At 38.4% G+C, this 26543-nt stretch overlaps 1 protein-coding gene across 1 annotated transcript in view; it reads left to right on the top strand.

The window, feature by feature from the left end:
• The window catches only part of gnmt (glycine N-methyltransferase), a 97518-nt gene that overhangs the window by 55555 nt on the left and 15420 nt on the right, over positions 1–26543 (top strand). Inside the window, 4 exon segments of the mRNA XM_073869470.1 lie at positions 20398–20525; positions 20642–20766; positions 20769–20909; positions 22438–22562. Of these exon segments, the coding sequence (XP_073725571.1) occupies positions 20398–20525; positions 20642–20766; positions 20769–20909; positions 22438–22562 (519 nt within the window).

Genomic DNA, 26543 nt, shown 5'->3' with positions numbered 1-26543 from the left:
AGGAAGGATTTAAAAAAAATACAATCCCGTTTTTATTTGAATGTATTTTCTACACAGTGTACGGATTTCTGTATAATGCAAGACGTCGTTACATTATGCTGTTCAGTTTGTTTAGTTTTGGGGAAATTATATGGAAATGTGCAGATGTGAACGTGCTGTTTGTACGGTTTAACTTACACTGGGTTTGGTCATCGCTTGCACAAGAGTGCATACGGCAAAAAAACTCGGACAGTGTGTGAAATGACCATTAATAGTGTTCAAATAGACATAACTGTGACTTACCACTTCAGGTTGGATCTTGAATTCCTGTACACTGAGACGTCAGCTCGTTTATTGAACAAAGCATGCATCGCATTGTGAAACTATTCTTTTTGACCTCTTGGAGTGAAAACATAGACCGAACTTGAAGCCACGCATGATCTGCCTCCGATATCTCGCACAACGCACACGCGCCGTCATCTGCTTCTCCTATCATCTACACGCGGTCACGTGCGCTAAAGGGTGACCGCGCGGTCGAACACGCCCTATAAACTTTAAAAAAATATATATATTCATTAATTATTACCATTTAACAGTAGCGCAGTAACGCCGCCGAATGTAGCGAAGTAAAAGTACAGTTTTTTCACTAGAAATGTACTTGAGTAAGAGTAAAAAGTACCTATCCTTAAATTTACTTTAAAAGTACTAGTTACCCAAAAAATGTACTCAAGTACATGTAACGAAGTAAATGTAATTCGTTACTACCCACCTCTGCTAATGTTAAGGTACTTTACAATCAGAATTGATTGGCAAGCAGCTGCAGTTACTTCTGTTTAATGCGGTATTGCTTGCCATTGTTTAATGTTTTCAATAAAAACAACCTATCTACAATGAACAGAGAGAGTAAGTTAGATACAAAAGATGGTCTGAGAAGATCCAGCAGCTCCATAATGAGTTGTCTTGGGAGGCGATTTTTTTTTTTAATTTAGCCACGTCAGGTAAAACGTCAAAAGGGTTTAAGTGTTGCCGAATAAAAAAATTGGCATAGACTAAACGGCTCCGCGGCCGGTGTTGTGTCGAAGTCTGTTTTCCCATGTTTCCCCTTTGTATAGTGTTTTTTATAGCGTTTTATCACATTATATGTTTATTCTTTATATACATTGAAAGTTTTAATGGCTATTGAGATGTATGTGTGGATTTATGTAATATTGTTCTTAATGGTAAGTCAATTATTTTTACAGTATGAATCATATTTTATGTATAATACATATTTATTATGTATGCTAACATAACTTTTTTAAAACAAACAGTATAATGTAATAACAGGTTAAAAATAGATACCCTAATATAAAACTGACAAATGTATGAAATATTTAATAAATTGTATTAAAGAATGCATGATATTATTGCTTTTTAGTATAACCAATTAAAATCTTTAATCTTTCTTAATAAATTATAAATGTAACCTGATGAAAACGCTTTAAACATAGGGAACAGACTTCGATGGGGAACAAACTTTGACAGAACACTGGCGCTGTCTTTGATTCATTAGTTCTTCTGATACTAAAGAAAGTCAACTGCATAAATAGTCCTGTATCCATTGTAAACATATTTTATTATAAATCTTAAAATATCCATAACATAAAATCATTGTCAACATACCATAGTACAAATGGTTCAGACCAACCTTACCAAAGTGTGACTTACAGAGGATATACTTGGCATACGAACGTTTTGGGAATCGTGCCATAGAGTTAAGAGAGAGGTTAAGGAATAGGTTAAGAACTACTTGGCGATAAGAACGTTTTGGGGAACCCGGCCCTAATCTTTGAAGGGAATAGCACATTTGGATGATCACTTTTCGACTCGCCCTTTATCTTTTTTGTGAGCGGCAGCCACATAGGCTTTAAAGCTCCACTGTGTACTTTTTTGAGTTAATTCTTAGCAAAAACCCATGTTTTCTTTCAAAAGTATGTGCTCATTCATGTGTAATTACTTCCACCCCACTAATCAAAGTATTCTCGTAAGTGTAGAATCTGCTATTTAAAATACATACGGTCGAGTCGCTCGACTGGCTGAATCCATGTTGTGCCTCCATCTTTGAAATACATTCGCTGACGAGGGACATTCCTGAAATTCAAGCTCCGCCTTTCGCGCTTTCAGAATACACTCACGCTGGCTGCTAACTGAAGCCTCCGGAGGTTGCATGTGTAGGCGTTAAACGTCATCGAGACAGTCTTATTTCAGAATATTAACAATTATAAAGCTGACAATTATTCTAAGTTAATTGTAAATTGATGTAATATGCTTATGACTTGCGAATGTAATGCTCAGTTAATTTAAATAAACCAGGCTTGATGACGTATGCAGCCCGGATATGCGACCTGCGTAGACTGAATCCTTCGGATTTTACAACAGCCGCACACCGTGATGATCCCGCGATCTAATGCTTTGATTTGAGGCAGATTTGAAAGCCTGTTGAAGAACTATTCTCGAGGACATTAAAACACGTGGCCAAGGAAGCTAAACTGGGATTTAAAACGACAACGCGACAGGAAAAACATCAAGACCAAAGTATTCAATATTGGAGTAAGTTAATGTTAGTTTACCAAGATCATGAGGCTCAAGGGACACAGAAGTTGCATACTTTCTATCTTCACCACAGGTAATTCAGCATATTCGTTTACATCTATATACAGTCTATGTTGTAAACTTGAAGTTTTATAGTTCTTTGGCTAACTATAGCATGGTTATGCATAACGTGTGTTTAATGTGTTCGAACAGCCACACGCCGTCTCTCCGCCTATTTATGTAATCTGAGGTACTGAGATAATTGTTTTTCATCTTTTCTGACCTCTAGCACAAACACACGGTGTACAGCGCTATTTTTAGCCTTTCATTGATAAAAGCGTCTGATCTGCGCGTCTTTTGTTTCATTTTACAAGCGTGTGAAAGTTGAGCGATCATATTTCACCAATATCAGAGAAAGCTCTTACATATACATGGACATGTAACGTTTACTTAAAACATAAGCATTGGACTCTGACATAATATTAGTTTGCGTCCATTTAAACCCGTCATTACTCCCGCTCATGTTTAAATGACAGGAAAGGGACTCGTCCACTGACCATCTCCTCAGTAATCTGGAGAGAAGCGGTCGAAAATGGACAAAAAAAGATGGATTTAAACACCAAGTGTAAACGTAATGTGTTTCTCTCGTCCACTTGTGATCTGATCGACGAAAACACATCTTAATACCAAATTTAACAGCCCCTGTGATATTTTTCCTCGCGTCGATGAAAAAGGAGTGTCTAAGCTACGTTTATGGTTGCTTTTTGTATGTGATTTTAATCGGACATATCATGACAATTAGACTTTTTCCATGTTAAACATAAATCTGTGTGCTTTGATGGATCACAGGCAAAGGACATTGCAAATTGTTCATTTTGTTTTCATTGCTTTTGCTTTGTAGCTACTGGAAGCCATGTTAACCTTGGCATGACACGGCCGGGCCACCGTACGCGTTCCGAATGGGGGGGCTAGAAAGTAATATTCAGTTGGTTGCCATATAGACTTTCACCGCTAGATGGGAGTAGATCCTACACAGTGGAGCTTTAACCAATCATTGAGCATATTATTAACAACCAGTCATAGAACATTTTACTGAGCTCAAAGTGGAGTGTTAAAAAGATTTCAACAACACATCAAAAATCTCATACAGAAATATAATTAAAGAGCACCTATTTTGTTAATAAATTAGCACCTTATTGTAATATATTTGTCTCCCATAGTAAATATATGTGATTAAAACTTGAACTAATGCATTATTATTCTTATAAATTGTCTACATACCTCACCGATTTTGCCCTGTCTGTAAAACGCTCGGATTTAGTTCCTGTCTCTTTAAAACCCGTCACCAAAACGTTCAGTGTACTCTGGTTGGTCAATATTACGGTGGGTAAATATCAGTGGGCTATTTAATGTTGTTACTGACCCATTTGGGGACTGTAGGTAAAAGAAACCCCACATTTTAAACAAACGGGGGTGCTAGTGAGCGACTTAAGAGACACGCCTTTGTCTGACCTTTTTGTCCACACTTAACAGCCAACAACTGTGATGTGTGTGCCAAATTTGAAGTTCATCTAAGCACGCCAAGAGCCTTAAATATGCCTGAAATTATAGTAAACTTTGATGCATTGCCATGGCAACAGCTTTCGAGATGTCAAAAATCGCTTCGCAATTTATATATTTATATATGTATGTATATATGTATGTATACATATATACATATAAATATGAAGAGTTTGGTTCCAAAAGGCAATAAATCCATTTTGACAAATTTCGGTAAAAACGTGTTTTCTATACCAAGAAAGTGACAAGATGAAAACCACTATTTTCTGTTACAAACTTTGACATAGCATCTTTAGGTTATAAAAACATAAAAATTCAAATCCATAACTTGATTTTCAAAAATTTACTATAAAAACGAATTCTTTTTTCCACAGAATGCAATATGTCCATGACAGATTTTTTTTTCAAAATGCTATAAATCTATTCAATCAATGTATAAATGTGTATTCATCTTTGCCATTTTATATTCGTTTAGTTGAACAGCTGTACACACTGATTAAATTTATGTCATATTAAGATCACTGTTATTGCTGCGGTTATACTTGATGTCGTTGCTTAACATTTTTCACTGCGATCAGCTGTAAAATGTTTTGGTCCTGCTCGATTTTCGTTGACTTTGATTAAAATAATGTAAAGTTTTTCATAAGATCCCCTGGGGTCAATGTGTTAGCATGAGAAGCTTGATGCTGTCGGGAGAACAAGCACCCGTCTGCCGAGTGCCCCTCGCGTAAATTATTAGATGTTGATGCCTTATGTTTCTTTCCCGTCACAGAAAACCATCACAGGTTTATCAATGCAATTAAAGTAAAGTATTATTTTGTTTTTGTTTGTTTGTTGATCACGAAGTACAAAATAGATGAAGAAAACTAGGATTCTGTGTACTCAACGCGCCACCATTTTTATTGCGTTCTGTAGAAAAGGAGGAGTGGCATTTATTGCTTTTGGTGAAAAAAGAGAGAAAAGATGACAGAATAACACAACGGATATTGGATTTTGCGTAAAATTAAGAATTTACTTTTAAATACTGACCTGATATAATGCTGACTTTGGCAGTAACTCCATTTTTTTCAAAAATGCAGTTTATCGCATTTTTTGGAACCAAACTCTTCTATATATATATATATATATATATATATATATATATATATATATATATATATATATATATATATATATATATATATATATATATATATATATATATATATATATATATATATATATATATACCAGAGTTCGGCCGTTTAGTGCGCACCCGAGTGCGGCTGTTGTGTTCACACTGACCCAAACGAACCGTACTTGGAGTGACACGTCATTTGGGCCGACCTAAACAGTGTATATGTGAAAACACCCTTAGGAGTCATCTTGACTGTGATCCCATTTCTAGGAAGGGTAGCTACAGTATTTAACTGTCTCCATTTATAGACAATTTGTCTAAGTGTATACTGATGGAGATCTAAACATTTTGAGATTGTTTTGTATCCCTTTTCAGCCTTATGGAGTGCAACATCTCTTGATCAGATATCTTTATAAGAGCATGGTTCAGAAGAGCTGATGCTCCTTAACTCTTTCCCCGCCATTGACGAGATATCTCGTCAATCAAGAGAAAACGCTTCCCCGCCAATGACGAGTATTTCCGTCTTTCCGCAATACCGCTATTATCCACTAGGTGGCGCCCTTCGGCAACTTTTTAAAACCGGAAGTATTGCCCTATGGCAAGCTGCTGCATGTCCGTGTCTGTTTTAAAGATCGCTCTGAATGGGTTCTGTATGAAAAGTCCGTCACAAAAATGGAATTATCTCAGCTTTTTGCTCAAAATGTGGTGTTTTTGCAGAAACCTACCCATATTCAAAAGCTGATTACAAAAGAACTACTGAAGGTAGGATGAAACGTTTTTTTTTTTGTTGTTTGAAAGCAGAGGGTCTGTTCTTTCATTTGGTATATTGTATGTTTATATATTTGAAGAAGAACATTTTCTGGAAGGCATTAAACTTTTGTGAAAATCATGAAAAACGCTGGCGCTGGCTGGCAACTTTTTTTTTAAACGCTGGCGGTGAATGAGTTAAGGACAGCAATCTTAAAATGTGTGAGTGTCTTAATATCAGTCAATGACGAGTCAGCCTACAGATCAGAGGTGGAACAAATGGTGGCTTGGTGCAAGGATAACAATCTTTGCATTAATGTGAAGAAAACCAAAGAAATTATTGTGGATTTCAGGAAAATCAATAGGACCCACCCCCCTCCCATCTGTATTGGAGGGGTTGAGGTGGAAATTGTCTCAAGCTACAAATATCTAGGAGTACACATAACCGATGATCTTAAGTGGAAACTCAACTGCAGCAGCCTGGTAAAAAAGGCTCATCAAAGACTGTATTTTCTGAGGAAGCTTAAAAAGGCTGGCCTGGGAACTGCAGTTCTTACATCTTTTTATAAGTGTGTGGTGGAGAGCACCTTAACATCTTGCATTACAGTGTGGTATGGAAACTGCTCTGTAACAGATAGGAAGGCCCTACAGCGTGTGGTTAAGATGGCAGAGAAAGTCATCGGTTGCGGTCTGCCTGAAATTGAAGATACACCAATGCGTGTAAGATCAGGGCTGTAAACATTATGAAAGACTTCTCTCACCCTGCTAATGGACTGTTTGACCCTCTTCCTTCGGGACAGAGGTTGCGTAGCATCAGAACTAGAACATCAAGGTTAAAAAACAGCTTCTATCCAGACGCTGTGGGACTTTTTAATACTGCCAATGCTAGAATCTGACAAACTGAACTTGCTGTCCTATTTATAATGTATTTATATTTATTGTATTTATTAATGTGTAGTAGTTATTTTTATTGTGAATGTTTTTTAACCGGACCTCAGAAACTAATTTCGTTCCAGTTCATGTAAATGTTTTGGAATGACAATAAAGAATCCAATCCAATCCAATCCAAATCCAAAGTTGCACTAAACCACACATTTAAACTAATTTTATTAATTGGAGTTTGCCAGTTTAATGGGTGTTTCCAAAAAAGACACAAGAAACTGGAATTATTTATGTCTTGTGAGCTTATTATGCACATCGTGTTTGTTTATTGTCGTGACCTAGATGAGGATCAGATAACATTTTATGGCAAATCACTGTAGAAAACCAGTTCATTTCTAGGGGTTCACATACTTTTCTTGCCACTGTATGTAAAATTTAACAGCAATTGTTAGCCTACCATGTGCACTCACTACTGCTCAATATCTAAAGAAATGTAGTAAAGAAAGTAACAGCTAGCTGGCTTCAATTATTTGTAAATGCATAGGTAATGTTTAACAGTAGAATTTAGCTTGCCTAAATCAGATCCTGAATCATGAATCCTGCTGTCTTTTCGGGGCCATTTCCATTAAAAGTTTCCTACTGTCTGTCAAATTTCATCAGGCAACAGCGAGATCAACCAGCATGGACCATCCAATGCGAGGGGGGCATACTTTCTAGACTAGAGCAATTAAATTATTTTGTTCCCCCTTTTTTGTTACATATACATGGCTAAAAAGTGCCTAATAATATTTGTATAGGCTAATGAAATAATGTCAGCATTATAATTTTTTTCATTAGGTTATTTTGGGGGGCCCCCTCAGCACTTGGTGCCCTACGCACAGCGCGTGGTTGGAGCGGCAGCGCTGCTAACATTAACAAGGATTAGAAATGCTGAAAAAATATATTGTTCATTGTTTGTTCATTTTAGTTAATGCATGTACTAATGTTTACTAATACAACCTTACTTTGTATTACCAAAATATTGTCAAAAAAAAAACTTTTGCTGATCAACTCTGGAGGAGTCACTTTAGTCTGTATTACAGGCATATTAAACCATTCCTAGCGATTTTACCTGTGTGGCACAAAGTAGTTATACTAATACACATGACTTTTTTATTGTGAACATGCTAGTAGTGACAAATAGCTCTGTCTTAAGAGGTTACGACGCAGTGAGCTCCTGCTCCCAGCCAACGAAACACTGGCACACCAACCTTTACTAATAATATCCTTCTGCTGTTTGGAATGTCTGGGTGGAGGATTGCCTACTCGGCAAAGTCAGTTTAGAAATTATACTGGTTATATTGAATTACACATGCATATTTTTGAATTACCAAGGCTTTCTCATTCATGACTCAAGTGATTTTCTTCAACAAACTAGTTAAGAGTATCAAAAGTTTCATCTTCATTATATAGTGGAGTGGTTCTCAACCGATGGGGCCCGCCCCCATGGGGGGGTGCCGACACTATCGCGGGGGGCACGAGTAACTACAGGATGGGAGGCAAAAAATAAAATCTGAAAAATTTTTTACTTTTTTATCACTAAACTACTGTCATCAAAAGTTATCATTTTGTATATACATAACTCCTGAAAAAAATTAAAATGTGTTTGGACTGGTGAGCGCGGAAATACAGGTGATAAGCGGTTTTATTAAACGAGTCATTGAGTCGTTTATTCAAGCTATTCGTTCAAACGGCCGATTCATCAAGAATAAGACGGATGTTTGTGAATGGGTCATTTAATCTTTGACTCAACCGAGTCGTTCAAATCACTGAATAATACAAACCACGATTGAGTGTTGCTGTGAGACGCGCTATGCTGTGATTTTTTTTGTTTGGATTCATCAGATCTATTTTCGCTGCTAAAATTGACCAAAACAGTCAATATTTCCTCTAAAATGTAAGTGATTTGAACTGTAAAACCCAAGTGTAGGCCTACTTCTTATGAAGTTATTTACTATGTTTGCTGTCTTGTAACCATATCGAAATATGACTGAAAAGACAAGATCAAGGCTGTTTTCTTGGTTGTTTAACATCTAGATGCAATTGTTGTACACCATCTTAACAAACTTAAAGACTATTAAGTTTATTAATGACCAACGTCTAAAAAGAAAATGTCTTTGTAAAGAATACGCACACACGCAACCACGCTCAAACAAACATGTTTAAATACATTTATATTGTTAATTAATAACAATAAATTGTTGTTGTAACAGCAATATATCCAAGTTTTGTTTTTCACTGTAAAAATGTCATACTGTACCATTACCTTGTGTCATACACTGTACTTCTAGATAGGATCACTCAATCCACAACATGCTACCGACTAGCCAGAACAATAATTTCCACCACTAAAGATAGCTTTATTAGCACTCTTCCAGACCTGTCCCAAATGAAACATGTAGCAGATAACTGTGACGATCTAGATATTGTAATAGAAAACCTGAACAATGTCTGTTCTAACACATTGGATGCCGTTGCTCCCATTCGAAAAAAGAGAATCAAAGAAAAACCGCCAGCTCCATGGTATGACCATCACACCGCAGCCCTTAAAAAGGCAGCTAGAAAAATGGAAAGAAATTATAGAAGCACAAAGTTAGAGGTATGGCGTGCAGCATGGAAAGAGAGTGTTAAAGACGTCACGCTGAACAGATCACGCTGAACAGGTCGTGCATCGGAGCTCCGTCGAGTTCTTCATCTAAAAACCTTTTTTTTACTATCTTATTCCTATTTATATAATATAACTTATTAGTTTTACCTAGGAATACTTTACCGTGACGATTATTGAGCAGTACTACCACATGAAACTATTTATCACTAATAAACACCCAGTGTTAGCATATAGCCCGCTAGCGTCAACAAACGCTGCCGACTGAAGCTAGCATTTTCCGATCTAATGGCGGATTCATCTGATATATGCTTTTCTGACCTGTCCTCGCCTGAGCGGGAAGCTGTGGAGGAGTTGATCGGTTTGAGCAGATCCAACGCGAGCTACCGCGCCCACCTCACCCTGTCTCCAGATGTCCACACGCGACCCAGGCGTGCAGCAAACAAGCACTCCACGCGATGCAGCTTCATGGACCATGAACGAGTGAACGGAGACGCCATTGCCCAACATGAAAGCGATTGGGAAGCTGTGGAGGAGCCGCTGCCCGGGTTTCGCAGATTCAGCATGCCCCACATCACCTTGGACCCAGATGTTCGCAGGCGACTAAGGAGGCGTGTCACAACCGAACACCCCACGCGACGCAGCTCCGCGGAGCGCGCTCGGGTAAACGAAGACGCCATCGCCCAGCATGAAAGCGGTAAGACTCCGCTTGTTATTGTAACATGTACTACTTGCCACATGTATAGTTTAGCTTCTGCTGTTAGCATAGAGGGGTTTACATGCACTAAGTGTATTGAAGTATTAAGATTAACTGAGAAAGTTGCTGAACTAGAATTGCGCATCCGAGCGCTAGTTGAGGATAGCAAAACCGCTAATGTTACTGTTGTAAATACTGTATCGAGCGAAAAGACTAATGGCTCGGTTCCGACATCAGATGCTAATGTAAACACTACAAATACTGTATCGAGCGCGCATAGTGTTTATCAAAATACACAGGGCTCGGTTCCGACATCAGAGTCAAATCGGCGGTCTAACTGGGTGACTGTCAGGCGGCATAGTTATATACGGGGTCCATCTAAGACCCATAACGTTACGGTAATTTCTAACAGATTCGATCCCCTAAGGAGTACATCAGCTGAAACACCTGTTAAAAGTGCCCTGGTCATTGGAGATTCTATACTTAGGAACACTAACATTGAGGCACCAAACACCCTAGTCGACTGTATACCGGGAGCCAGAACGTCTGACATTAGATCCAAACTTAAAGTGCTGGCTAATGCTAAGCGGAAGTTTTCTAAGATTGTTATTCACGCAGGCACAAATGACACCAGACTCCAACAGTCGGAAATCACCAAAGATACTATTAAAGAGATGTGTGAAATTGCAAAAACAATGTCAGACAATGTAATATGCTCTGGTCCCCTCCCCGCCAACCGGGGAGATGAAACACATAGTAGATTAGTGTCTCTAAATGGCTGGATGTCAAAGTGGTGCCCTCAGCATAATGTAGGGTTTATAGACAATTGGAAACATTTCTGGGGGAGACCATTCCTCCTAACCCGAGATGGCCTTCATCCGACATCAGAAGGAAGTGCTATACTTACCAAAAATCTGATTAATAGTCTTAATTCTGATATAGTCTGACTATCCAGGGCCCAGGTCAGAAAAAAGACGGATGAGCTTAACCGTCCGTCTGTCAGCTGGCATGATATGTCAAGATCACATATATCCCAGCACTTCGAGTCGATCTCACCAGAAACTCAACACATTTCAACTGTATCTGTTCCCCGAAGAAGCAAATACAGAGCACCGCTTGCCACATCACGTACAAATTTGATTAACATAAAATTAGAAAACAATACATTACCAGATGAACCTCAAATGTTAAAATTCGGCCTTCTTAACATTAGATCGCTTACCAATAAAGAACCTATTGTTAATGAAATAATTAATGACCAAAACTTAGATGCACTCTGTTTAACAGAAACCTGGCTTAAAGCAGACGACTACATTAGTTTAAACGAATCCACCCCACAAGACTATTATTATAAACACAAACCTCGATTAAAGGGGAGAGGGGGCGGTGTAGCTACAATATACAACAACATTTTTAAAGTTAACCAAAAATCTGAACTAAAATTTAATTCATTTGAACTAATGTTATTAAATATGGAAATAACTGATCGTAACAACAAACAGCTTTCTTTTGTCTTAGCTACAATCTATAGACCTCCGGGCCACCATGCAGATTTCCTTAAAGAAATAGCAGATTTCCTGTCTGAGCTTGTATTCACTGTAGATAAAGCTCTTATCGTTGGTGATTTTAATATTCATGTGGATAACTCAAAAGATGCATTAGGACGTGCGTTTATGGATGTTCTAAATTCTCTTGGTATTAAACAAAACGTGTCAGGGCCCACGCATACTCGTAAGCACACATTAAACTTAATTCTGTCACTCGGACTCAATATTAATGACATCGAAATATCACCTCAGAGTGATGCAGTTTCTGACCATTACCTTGTGTCATACACTGTACTTCTAGATAGGATCACTCAATCCACAACATCCTACCGACTAGCCAGAACAATAATTTCCACCACTAAAGATAGCTTTATTAGCACTATTCCAGACCTGTCCCAAATGAAACATGTAGCAGATAACTGTGACGATCTAGATACTGTAATAGAAAACCTGAACAATGTCTGTTCTAACACACTGGATGCCGTTGCTCCCATTCGAAAAAAGAGAATCAAAGAAAAACCGCCAGCTCCATGGTATGACCATCACACCGCTGCTCTTAAAAAGGCAGCTAGAAAAATGGAAAGAAATTATAGAAGCACAAAGTTAGAGGTATGGCGTGCAGCATGGACAGATAGTGTTAAACACTACAGACAGGCTATAAAAACGGCCAGATCAACCTATCTCAGTACGCTTATTAAAGAAAATCATAACAACCCTCGCTTGCTCTTTAGCACAGTCGCAAAACTGACAAGAAACAAAGAACAAACAGAAACCAATAGTAAACTTCAACACAATAGTAACGATTTCATGAACTTCTTTTCTAACAAAATTACGGCTATTAGGGAAAACATCGTAACTACCCAAGCAGCCATCACTCTACCCATTAGTTCACTAAACACTAGCTTACCATATTAACACCTTGATTCATTTAAACCTACTACAATAGATGAGCTCTCTAAACTAGTTACATCCTCCAAATCATCATCCTGTATATTAGACCCCGTTCCCACAAAACTGCTTAAAGAGGTATTCCCTGTAGTGTCAACCCCGGTACTACAAATCTTTAACTCATCGCTAGAAATAGGATACGTTCCAACAGCTTTCAAGCTAGCAGTTATTAAACCGCTGATTAAAAAACCACAGCTTGATCAGGGAGAGCTTAATAACTTTAGACCAATCTCAAATCTCCCTTTTCTTTCGAAAATATTAGAAAAAGTAGTGGCAAGCCAGTTACGCACATTCTTGACAAATAATAGTACGTATGAAAAGTTCCAATCAGGATTCAGGCCCCACCATAGCACAGAGACAGCGCTGCTTAGAGTTACAAATGACCTCATGTTAACATCCGATCGTGGTGAAATCTCAATCCTTATATTACTAGACCTTAGCGCAGCCTTTGACACAATAGATCACACAATCTTACTCAATAGACTTGAAAACTATGTTGGTATCAGTGGTCAGGCGTTAGCCTGGTTTAGGTCGTATCTAACCAATCGCTATCACTTTGTTTATGTAAATGAGGAAGAGTCATATCACTCCGTGGTCAAATATGGTGTACCGCAGGGATCAGTTTTAGGTCCTATCCTGTTCTCGTTATATATGTTACCCCTAGGAGACATTATCAGGAAACATAACATAAGTTTTCACTGCTATGCGGATGATACCCAGCTTTACATCTCCTCACATCCCAGCGAAACCCACACGTTTTCTAAGCTAGCAGACTGCATTAGCGATGTTAGTGACTGGATGGCACATAACTTTCTTAAGCTCAACTCCAATAAGACAGAGATGCTTATTATTGAACCGAATCGCTACAAACATAATATGTCAGATTACAAGTTGCACATAGATGGCTGCACTGTGGTGCCATATTCCTCGGTTAGGAACTTAGGTGTGATGTTCGACAGCAACTTATCCTTCGATAGTCATATCGGCAACGTCTGCCGCACAGCATTCTTCCATCTTAGAAATATCTCAAAAATTCGCCACATGCTGTCTACATCTGACGCAGAGAAGCTTATCCATGCTTTTATGACCTCTAGAATAGACTATTGTAACTCGCTACTTGGGGGATGCCATGCAAATCAGGTAAACAAGCTGCAGCTAGTTCAAAACGCTTCTGCAAGACTGCTTACTCGATCTAAGAAGTATGACCACATAAGTCCAATTCTGGCATCTTTACACTGGCTACCAGTTAATTATCACATACAATTTAAAATATCACTTATCACCTACAAAGCCTTAAATGGCCTAGCACCCTCATATCTTAGAGAATTACTATCAGAATACAATCCATCACGTGCACTGCGTTCGCAAAATTCTGGTCTCTTAGTTATCCCTAAAATATCAAAAGTGTCTAAAGGTGGAAGATCCTTTTCCTACTTAGCCCCTAAGCTCTGGGATGATTTGCCAACCGATGTCCGAGAATCAGACACAATAGATACCTTTAAATCTAGACTTAAAACTTTTCTCTTTAACAAGGCATTCACATAATTGTTTTAGTAATGGTACTCATCTCACAATAGATAGCTTGAACAACCTAATAAATAAATGAACTAAATCCTCATTTTCGTCAACAGTTCAAAGCATGGTAAATGCTATTAATATTCTTAAGAAAAATGTTTAATCTCTCCTTACTCGTTTACATATGTGCGGCAAACCATGAGCCGGGCATAAACTTTTAAAAACAAATGTCACGTATAAAATAGAAAAGGCTACATACAAGGAAAAGAAACGCTACTCTGTGCACATACAAACCACAATACAAGGCCAAAACTTCAAACCTACACCAATAAATCCCCGAATCGGGCCATTAATTGCCAAGCGCAGAGGAGTGATTGAAAGTTATGTATGGCATTATGTTATCACTTGCTCGGCCCTTCTCCTGAGGTTTCTGAGTCGAGTAGGGGAGTACTGTGAAGCCCAGACAGGCATCAGGGAGATGGCTGGCGCAGTCACGTCCCCGTCTCCCCTTTACTCCCTTGCTCGTCCGGATTTCAATAAAGCACGATGGGTATAGATTTGTGGTGTTAAGCCCACTAGTCGGGGGCGGGACTTCAGTCCTTAAAAGGGTGTCACTGCACCCATTTCCAAAACATTCGCCGTCCCGTGCATTTTTTTCGTTCTCCTTAAACCAAACTGTGCAGAGTCTTTCACTAGGATGACGTTGTATCTTCAAAACGTATGTGTACATGTGTGTGTATGTATGTGTATGTATATATATATATATATATATGTGTATGTATGTATGTATGTATATGTATATGTGTGTATATGTATATGTATATATATGTATATATGTGTGTATGTGTGTGTATGTATATATATGTGTATATGTGTATGTATAGATATGTGTGGATATATATAGCTATATATGGATATATGTTTGTGTATATGTACATGTGTATACATATGAATGGCCCCTACGCTAATTGGGTTTTGTTTTTCTTTCTTTATGTCTCGTCCTTCTCTCCGAGGACAATGAGACAAACAGACCCAGTTCCGGTAAATTTGAAAGTCGGCACACCTCTGACCCACCGGCACACCTTCAACGTGATGCCCAGCTGATGCATGACCAACAACCACCTGAAAAGTCCGCTCCCCATCTCACTCTCATAATGGGAGAGGGAGGGTGTTACTGCGCCGAGTCGAAGTACTCCCAAAAGTGCTATTAGGCCATAAAATATAGTTACTCTTTTAAATACGCTTAGAAAAGCGCTATGTTTTATTTTGTACCACCAAACTTGCTCGTAAAACTACTCGTCTTAAATAGGAAAAACGTTGATGTGTTTGGTCACTTCTAACTTTATCTCTAAATGGCAGCATTGAATGAATGGGGCTAAGCTAAATGCTATCGTAGCGTCGCAGCGCGCTCCAGCGCTTACGTGCACACACACAGATGATAGAGGGATGATTCAACAGTGTTGGCACGTATGGTCGGGTTGCGATTTTTGCGCTTTCGTGTGTCCTATGCATAGTATGCCATACAGACCCATTTGCCACTGAACCTGCATTAATGACGACAGTGGGGCCTCCAGCCTTAGTCAAACGGGTTGACACGTATGGTCAGGTAGTGATGTTGGCGTTTTCTTGTGGTCTTGTAAATGGTATGCAATATAGACTCGTTTGCTACTGAACCTGCATTAACGACGACAGTGGGGCTTCAGGCCTTAGTCAAACGGGTCGACAGGTATCATTTTCTCTTAAATATCGGAAGGTGACCCAATTTGCAATATCCTCAACTGTGGATAACATAATTATGCCGCAATTGTTAGTCTGTCTGGAACTAAGCTGATTTAAACCACATCATTGTGTGACACTTGCATTACATGTGAACGGCCCCTACGCTAATATGATTTTGTTTTTCTCTCCCTGTCTCGTCCTCGACCCCGAGGACAATGAGACAAACAGACCCAGTTCCGGTAAATGTGAAACTCAGCACACCTCTGATCTACTGGCCGTCCTTCAACGTAATGCCCAGCTGATGCCTGACCAACGATCACTGGCAGAACCAGCTTAATCTCCGCTTAATCTCCTTATCCGTTCATATGTGTGTGTGTGTATATGTGTATATATATATATATATATATATATATATATATATATATATATATATATATATATATATATATATATATATATATATATATATATATATATATATATATATATATATATATATATATATATCCCAAGGGTTTTTCCCTCCTAGGACTTTTTTTTATTTCCTCGGCTAAATAGCCCAGGTTTTTTTTCTCCTAGGGGGTTTTTCAACCCGGGGAGGCAGCCCTCTTGGGCTTAACTTAGCACCCTCTTCTTTACGTTACATTAGTAATACGCTCACTTATAATGTTGAGTCATAGCCACAGCAAATTTAACTGCTTATGCTATCGTGTATTATGTTGTGCTATCTGTCGCTTTCACTGTTTATATTAATGTAAAGCTGCTTTGAAACAATTAACTATTGTGAAAAGTGCTATAAAAATAAAATTGAATTGAATTGAATTGAATTGAATTGAATTGATTTGACAATGCAAAGAGAGTACCGCCACCTTCCCCCCCATTTCATTTGAATAAGAATTCATTTGTATTGCGTATATTGGCGAACGCGTCCATCCACGTGTAGCCGCGGGGAGTATAGTTGGAAAGCTGCAGTCAGAGCAGAGAGGAGACACACACCCCTCCGCGTTAGGGTGACCACCCGTCCCGCGTAGCGCGTGAACGCACAGCGTTTGAAGCCCAATTCATGCGTCCCGCAAATTGAGACTGTGTCACGCATAATCAATGCTTGCGTAAAAAAAGTTGGTCGCTCTATATCCTTGAGCCCCAGGCAGCCAGACGAACATTATACTAGACAGTTCAGGCTCGCCACTCGCTACTCCCACGCTACTGTTGCCCCTCAGCTGAACTGCTGACTAGGTTGTTGTCAACTTTTCGTTGTTGTCATGACAGCGCAGTCCGCACGCAGCCACGCACGTGCATCCATTTTAGATCCGCGCTTTCCAATTCGAAAAATTGAGAAAGAGACTGAGTCTGACTCTGCACCGCCATCATCAATTATAAAGAGAAGGTGTGGGTACAAGAAAGACTGGGAAAATAAATATTTGTGGCTGAAAGTCCTAAAGATGTCTCCAGAACACTGAACAGTTTTTTTCCTGCGCCTGCCTTTACTAACATGCAAGTTCACCATCCTTCCTCCCCCTTCTCGTTCTGTGAACCTCCGGAGTTGTGAGTTAAGAGTTTTTTTTAACTGTTTCTGTGTTGTTGAGCAACTTCATTTCCGGTAATTCTATAATTTTATATAATAATTTATTTAAAGTGAATAAATTATAATGAAAAATAAATTAAATAGCTAAAATAAATTGTAAGTGGAAGTGCATCTGTCAATTCATTGAATGTTCAAAATATTATGAATCTTTATTTTAAAAAAATTCACATTGGTTGGCCTATTCATGAGCATACATCAGCAATTACACATGTTTAGGGGAATAGGGCATTATAAATATGCCATGTACACTGCAAAAAATTATTTTCAAGAAAAAATGTCTTTGTATTTTTGTCTTGTTTTCAGTAGGGGTGTCTGGAAGTTCTTAAATTGAGATGCTTTTTCTTAAGGAGCAAAATGACCCAAGAAAATAAGTCTAGTTTCTAGATCAAAGTGATTTTGTGCATTTGTGCATAAAACAAGGAAAAAATCTTGAATTTAGTGTTTTAGAAAAATGTTCAAGATTTTTTTGCTTACCCCATTGGCAGATTTTTTTGTTTTGTGCACAAAATCACTTACATTTGATATTTTTGGTCTAAAAACTAGACTTATTTTCTTGGGTCGTTTTGCTCATCGTGAAACAGCATCTTGATTTGAGAATTTTTGGATATTTTTACTGAAAACAAGACAAAATAAAAAAAAAATTTTTCTAGAAAATAAATTTTTTGCAGTGTAAGGTGGTATGTGCTAGAAATGGGAAAACCACTATCAATAAGTCGGCCCGTGGGTCGCAGTGGCGGATGCAGAACGTGACATATGGGTGGGCATGGATTAAGTCCGGGTGGGCCTGAATCTATGGGTGTCACTTTTGAATAAGAAACTATAACAAGTCTATAAAATTCGTCAAAACTTCAGAACACTAATTTAAACAGCATACACACACACCCGAACTGCACGTCACATTTTTGACATTATTGATACTTTAAATTGTAATGCAACGTGACATTTATTAAGCCTTTTTGGTAAAAAAAATATTGGGCTCTCATAGCCTACAAAAAGAACCTGCACACAGTGACAGGAAATATAAATGAACCCAAAAAAACCTTATACTTTTTTAAATAACCTATTAAAGTGTTTAAATAAATACGGCTACTAAATGCTTAAAATGAAGCTTCTAACATCATATTCTCTTCATGCAAATCACTAAAAATATATTTTCGTTCTCACATATTTAAGTTAACTTACTAAATAAAGAAAGAAAAAGGGAATTGCTAGAATAATGTTAGACTCTTGGGGTTAAACGAAATGACAAATAAATAAACATTTAATATACTTTTTGATGAGCATAAGAGCAAGCCTACTCGTGAAGAGCGGAGCCGAGGAGCGCGCATAACAGACGTGAACGAAAGGAATAATGGATTTAATGCTTTCACTTCATTTCCTGGCAGTTTCACTTGTTAGTAAGGATAGTAATGGCTAACAAGATGACGCCGAATTACATACAACTTAATTACCTAACTAAATCTGAGAGAATGCAAACACATTACAATATTTTTTCCTCCGCCCGACGGCCAAGGCGCATCATTTTTTTTTAGCCCGACAGGAATTCGCCAAAGCCCGTAATGGACGTCGGGCAAGCGATTTTGCGAGGTTTGTTTTGTAGAAAGACTCTCTTTAAAGTGAATTTCGTTTTGTATAAATTGTATCTTAATATTAATCAATGTTTGATCAAACAATTGCCTCGATTTAATAAATAGGAAGCAAACCAAGAACGTCTGTGTGGTGTGGATTGAAGTGAACCCACTATATTTCCGCAGCCATACGTCTTTCTGCTTTAATGCATTTCTTAAATTAATGTCTCAATTACACAGTAGGCTTATAGGTTGTTATGATAGGCTATTTGTTGCTTAAAAGCAATAGGCTATATTGTATAAAGTGTAGCAATAAACGTGGCGTGACTTATAGTGCTGCTATATCGCTATATCAAACAACATCACTATGATCAGATGTTTTCTTTCTATTTTTTACCCCGCTGTCATATTTGTTGTGTGTTTATGTTATTGAGAGGAAAGCGCGCAGCACATATTTATAACGTGTTGTTATTCAAAATACGTTTTCTACTTGCTTGCAAAAAAAGTTCTCAAAGTGATCATGGCTGAAAGTTGCTTTGGAATATTTCATTATAACGCAACATTCAACTGCTTTAATAGTTTTTAAATAGTTATCAGGCTTACTTATAATTTTACTGTTATTAACATAACATGCAATAGATAAATTACACCACATAAAGTAGTATACATGTCTAACTATACAGAGTAGTATTTTTTACATTTTTGATTGGGCGGGCCAGCTGTCAATCTGGGCGGGCCCAGGCCCGCCCAGGCCCGCCCATAGCTCCGCGCCTGGTGGGTCGGGTGCACCGCCGGGCCAGGGAGTGTCCCACATTGTCCCTCAGAAACACACCCCTTGTCCCCCCTTGGGCTTATTAGCAGGTGGTCACCCTACTCCGCGTCCAGGCGGCAAATGAATCGCGTATGGCCGCCGCCGTTCCCGTCCTTTACAACAAAACCCCAACAGTCTTTTTAAAGACTAATCCCACATATTTTTTAAGATTAGATCAAATCTCAGCCCTAGCCAGTATTTTTTTTTTTAAACTGCTACAAGAAAGACTACAATCGTTATGTATTAAAATAAAATCTGAATTGTCTGCAAAATAATTATTTTGTTGGTTTTATTAAAGATTGTGCCTAAGTCCCGCTGATTAGCCCCTGTCCCCCGATACGTCCCTCAACATAGCCACACACATGAACACTTACATATTGCCTAAACTTTAATATTAAAAACATATAACAAAAATGGATGAGGCATTCCCAAAACCCATAACCAAAGTTGTGTTTGTCATCACACTACAAAAAAACTGTTATCCTCTGTTTATGCTGTTTTTTTAAGGGTGGATTCCATCATGTTGGTGGAGGAGGGATTCAACTTGGTTAGTGTGGACGCCAGTGACAAAATGCTGAAATATGCACTTAAAAAGAGATGGGAGAGAAGAAAAGAGCCATTCTTTGATAACTGGAGTGAGAAATTATCCCGTTTTTATGTTTTAATGACAATATAAATCATGTGATTTCCCCCCCCCCCCCCCCCGTTTTGTTTAAAAATAAATGTTTTAGTATGAACTTTCCCCTTTTAGTAATTGAAGAGGCCAATTGGCTTACATTACCAGAAGATATCCAAAAACCTGGAGATGGGTTTGATGCTGTTATTTGCCTGGGAAATTCGTTTGCTCATTTGCCAGACTTCAAAGGATAAATTTGTCAGACCAAAGTGATCATAAGCTTGCCTTACAAAACATAGCCAGCATGGTAAAACCTGGTGGGATTCTGATTATTGATCATCGTAACTATGATTACATCCTTGAGACTGGCCAAGCACCCCAAGGAAAGAATATTTACTATAAGGTACTATTATTTTTTCAAATCTTAATCTGTTTTTACTAGGGATGTAACGATTCAATCACGATTCAATCGCGGTCCTCATTAAAAATGCCTGTCTGAAATCGATTCTGAATCGCAAGGCTGCGATTCTTTGTTTTATGCACGGCTTGTGCCTGTATTACGGCATTTGGTCAGTAGGAAGTCCTTATCAATCTAAAATCATTATGAGTCGGAGTCGTTTATAACGTGCATTTAAAAAAGCAACACTCGTTAAACAAAATCATTCAAAATATTCTTTATTATCATGAAAATACCTGAAACAATCTGAAGAACAGCGTATAAATATTCATGTGTAGACATTTCCTGGAATAGCGTTTGAAATGCTACTTCTTGTGTGGCACAAAGGGAGTTTCTGCACGGGAGCGCCCCCTGGCGTTCGGATGTGCCAAGATTTCACCGTAATTCATTCAAATTCATTCATTGAGAAAACGCGCATTTGCACGATGAATCGTTACACCCCTAGTTTTTACTAACATATAAAATGTTTGTCTTCAGTTGTAGAGACTGCCGAGATTGTGTCTTTTTGTAAGTCTAGGAAGTCTGCTTTGTTTGTCTTAAGGATTTAATTTCAGACTTTTTATTCTGCATTAGCGTATTACTCTTATCTTTATTACAGCAAAAAAAGACATTAGATTACCCCATCCCTTTTAACTCTTTCACCGCCATTGACAAGGTCTCTCGTCAATTAAGAGAAAACGCTTCCCCGCCAATGACGAGATTTTCCGTCTTTCCGCAATACCGCTATTATCCACCAGGTGGCCCCCTTCCGCAACTCTTTAAACCCGGAAGTATTGCCCTATGGCAAGCTGCTGCATGTCCGTGTCTGTTTTAAAGATCGCTCTGAATGGGATCTCTATGAAAAGTCTGTCACAAAAATGGAATTATCTCAGCTTTTTGCTCAAAATGTGGTGTTTTTGCAGAAACCTACCCATATTCAAAAGCTGATTACAAAAGAACCACTAAAGGTAGGGTTTTTTTTGTTTGAAAGCAGAGGGTCTGTTCTTTCATTTGGTATATTGTATGTTTATATATTTAAAGAAGAACATTTTCTGGAAGGCATTAAACTTCGGTGAAAATCATGAAAAACGCTGGCGCTGGCAGGCAACTTTTTTAAAAAACGCTGGGGGTGAAAGAGTTAAACAGATTACCTGTACAATATCCCCCCATAAAAGTGTTTTGTTCTATGGTCTGTATTTGACTTTCTTTATATAATTATGGGGTAGTTATGTTTCTGTCCTACTAATTATTTTACTGCTCATATATTTAAAAATTATATATAGATTAAAGACTGGGTACTGTGTCCTTTTCATTAGAAGCACATTAAACATGCATTCAGAATTACTATATTACATAAATTCTAAGTTAAATATACATAATTCACTTGCGTAACTGGTTGGATGGTCTGTTTTTTCTGTGATAAACCGTCTTAAAACAGCTTTGCAAAAGACATTGAAAAAAATTCTCTATCGAAATTAAACTGTTTGTGTTTTAGAGTGACCTGAAACAGGACATCTCCACCTCTGTGCTGTGGGTTAATAACAAACCTCACATGATCACACTGGATTACACACTGGAACTGCCTCAGCCAGAAGGTGTTCAGACTCCGCCTGAGACAAGGTACTGAGACTTTAGCTTCCTGCTGAGGTCAGTTTTTTTGGGTGGTGGTGGTGGTAACCTAAAGGTTAATGATGGCATGTCAGAATTATTTTAGAAAGCCACATAAAAAGATAAAAGAAAAATGTATTGTTATTGTGCTGAGGTGTTATTCAAACAAAGTGCTGAAAATCCTCCTTTGCGCTATGCAGGGGCGCTGCTAAGGATTTGGGCCCCATGAAAAGAATCTTGACAGGGCCCCCAACACAGCTGAGACTTTTTTCATATTAATTTACATAAAATCATGCGCTTTTATGGTATTTTGACTACCAATGGGGTGAGAAAATTTTACTTGAATTAAGTGTTTAAGAAAAAAGAAATCTTATTTCACAATTTTTTTCTTACCCCATTGGCAGATCATTTAGCTCGTTTTAAGGACGATTTCACTTAAATTGTATATTAATTTGTCTTAAAACTAGACTCATTTAATAAGGTCATTTTGCTCATCAAGAAAAAGCATCTTAATTTAAGAATTTTTTGATATTTCTACTGAAAACAAGACAAAAATACTAAGTAAGAAAGTCATTTTTTGCAGTGTTGAATGTTTAACTAAAACTGTGTATTGTTATTTTTTCCAGCGTTTTCTTGACCTAACATGGGGAAAAAATTGAGTTCCCTTATCATGCACTTTTAACACTAGAGCGGCCACCAGTAGTCATTTTAACCGCAACATTTAAACGTATGCATTGCAAAAAATGATTTTCAAGAAAAAAACTCTTAGTATTTTTTTCTTGTTTTCAGTAAAAATATCTAAAAATTCTTTAATTAAGATGCTTTTTCTTGATGAGCAAAACGACCCAAGAAAATAAGTCTAGTTTTTAGACCAAAAATATTACATTTAAGGGATTTTGTGCATAAAACAAGCAAAAAAGTCTGCCGATGGGGTAAGCAAATTTTTCTTGAATTTAGTGTTTAAGAAAAATGTTCAAGATTTTTTTGCTAAAAAACTAGACTTATTTTCTTGGGTTGTTTTGCTCATCATGAAAAAGCATCTTTATTTAAGAAATTTTAGATATTTTTACTGAAAACAAGACAAAAATATAGCTGCAAGCAGCGATGGCGGGCCCTCGCACGTTTTTTTTCCGAGAAAACGATGCACGGTGGGCATGTGCATCAAATGGGTAAATATCGGTGGGCTATTTAATGTTGTTACTGACCCATTTGGGGACTGTAGGTAAAAGAAACGCCACATTTTTGACAAACAGGGGGTTAGTCAGCCACTAATTAGACACGCCTTTATCTGACCTTTTTGTCAACACTTAACAGCCGACAACTCTCATGTGTATGCCAAATTTGAAGTTAATCCAAGCACGCCAAGAGCCTTAAAAAAGCCTTAAATAAAAGTAAAGTTTGACGCGTTGCAATGGGAACAGCGTTCGAGATGTCAAAAATTCCTTCGCAATTTAGTGTCTACAATGTCTCAGCATCATGTTGACCACTTTTGGTGTCAATCGCATAAATATTCTAGAAGGAGTATTTAAAAGTCCACTGCATGCAACTGTAAGGCTTAAATATGCCTTTAAAATGAAAGTAAAGTTTGACGCGTTGCCATGGGAACAGCGTTCAAGATGTAAAAAATCCCTTAGCAATTTATCATCTACTATGCCTCGGCATCATGTTGACCACTTTTGATGTCAATCGCATGAATATCCTAGGAGGAGTATTTAAAAGAACATCAGATGGAACTGTCAAAAAAATCCACCTTTGTGACTGACACACTTCCTGGCGCCTGGTGGTGGGGCTATACCCGAGACTCACAATAGGCACATAGATGCGATCGGAATCTTCAGACGAACAAACACCCCACATGTCATTACAATAAGAAATTTTTTGTCTTAGATATTAGACACTTCCTGTTTCTCTGATTTTGCCACAAGTTTGTCGCCTTGCCATGACAGAACCGTTCGAGATATCAAAAATCCCGCCACAATTTAGCAAGTCCAATGTCTCGACATCATGATCACCACGTTTGGTGTCAATCCCATGAATCCCCTAGGAAAAGTATTTAAAAGTTCACGGCATGCATTTTTTAAACAATCCAAAATGGCCGACTTCCTGTTGGGCGGAGCTAAAATGTTAGAGTGCGAAAGTTGTTCGGGTCAATGAGATCTATATGCGTACCAACTTTCGTGCATGTGCGAACATTTTTGCCCGATCTGTGCCCCAATGTTTGTTTTTGCATTACAGGGGGCGCTACAGAGCCCCCATGCCACGCCCGTGTTCCAGCTTTAGCCCAGACCTGATGGCCGACGACTCTGACATCTGTGCCAAATTTTAAGAGTTTTCGAGTATGTTTAGGCACCCAAAGTGCCCAAAAGTGTTAAATAAAAATAATAATAATAAATATAGCTGCAAGCAGCGATGGCGGGCCCTCGCACGTATTTTTACCGCTACACGGTGCCTCCGAGAAAACAATGCACGGTGGGCAAGTGCATCAAATGGGTAAATATCGGTGGACTATTTATGTTGTTACTGACCCATTTGGGGACTGTAGGTAAAAGAAACCCCACATTTTGGACAAACGGGGGCGCTAGTGAGCGACTTAAGAGACACGCCTATGTCTGACCTGTTTGTCAACACTTAACAGTTGACAACTCTGATGTGTGTGCCAAATTTGAAGTTAATCTAAGCATGCCAAGAGGCTTAAATATTCCTGAAATAATAGTAAACTTTGATCCGTTGCCATGGTGACAGCGTTCGAAATGTCAAAAATCCCTTCGCATTTTATCATCTCCAATGTCTCAGCATCATGTTGACCACGTTTGGTGTCAATCGCATGAATGTCCTAGAAGGAGTATTGAAAAGTTCACTGCATGTAACTGTAAGCCTTAAATATGCCGGAAAATGAAAGCAAAGTTTGACACCTTGCCATGGGAACACCGTTTGAGATATCAAAATTCCCTTCGCAATTTATCATCTACAATGTCTCGGCATCATGGTCATCATGTTTGGTGTCAATCGCATGAATATTCTTGAAGGAGTATTGAAAAGTTCACTGGATGCAACTGAAGGGCTTAAATATGCCTTTAAAATGAAAGTAAAGTTTGACGCGTTGCCATGGGAACAACGTTCGAGATATCAAAAATCCCTTCGCAATTTATCATCTACAATGTCTTCGCATCATGTTGACCACTTTTGGTGTCAATCGCATAAACATTCTAGGAGGAGTATTTAAAAGAACATCACATGGAAATGTAAAAAAATCAACCTTTGTGACTGCAACACTTCCTGGCGCCTGGTGGTGGCGCTATACCCGAGATTTACAATAGGCACATCGATGCGATCGGAATCTTCAGACGAACAAACACCCCGCGTGTCATCACAATAAGACATTTTTTGCCTTAGATATTAGACACTTCCTGTTTCTCTGATTTCGCCATGAATTTGTCGCCTCGCCATGACAAAACCGTTCGAGATATCAAAAATCCCTTCGCAATTTAGCAAGTACAATGTCTCAGCTTCATGATCACCACGTTTGGTGTCAATCCCATTAATCCACTAGGAGGAGTATTTAAAAGTTCACCGCATGCATTTTTTAAACAATCCAAAATGGCCGACTTCCTGTTGGGCGGAGCTAATATGTTAGAGTACGAAAGTTGTTCGGGTCGATGAGATCTATATGCGTACCAAATTTCGTACATGTGCGTACATGTTTGTCCGATCTGTGCACCAATGTTTTTTTTTCATTACAGGGGGCGCTACAGAGCCCCCCTGCCACGCCCGTGTTCCAGCCTTTGGTTTTCTGCGATGACGGACGACTCTGACGTCTGTGCCAAATTTCAAGAGTTTTCGAGTATGTTAAGGCACTCAAAATTCCCAAAAGTGTTGAAAAAAAAATAAAAAATAATAATAATAAATATAGCTGCAAGCAGCAATGGCGGGCCCTCGCACGTTTTTTTACCGCTACACGGTGCGTCCGAGAAAATGACGCACGGTGGGCAAGGG

This window comes from Misgurnus anguillicaudatus, chromosome 7 (assembly GCF_027580225.2).
Source record: "Misgurnus anguillicaudatus chromosome 7, ASM2758022v2, whole genome shotgun sequence".
NCBI classification, from domain to species: Eukaryota; Metazoa; Chordata; class Actinopteri; order Cypriniformes; family Cobitidae; genus Misgurnus; species Misgurnus anguillicaudatus.
Note: the sequence above shows the minus strand (reverse complement) of the source record. Positions and strands in the feature narration are given on the sequence as shown.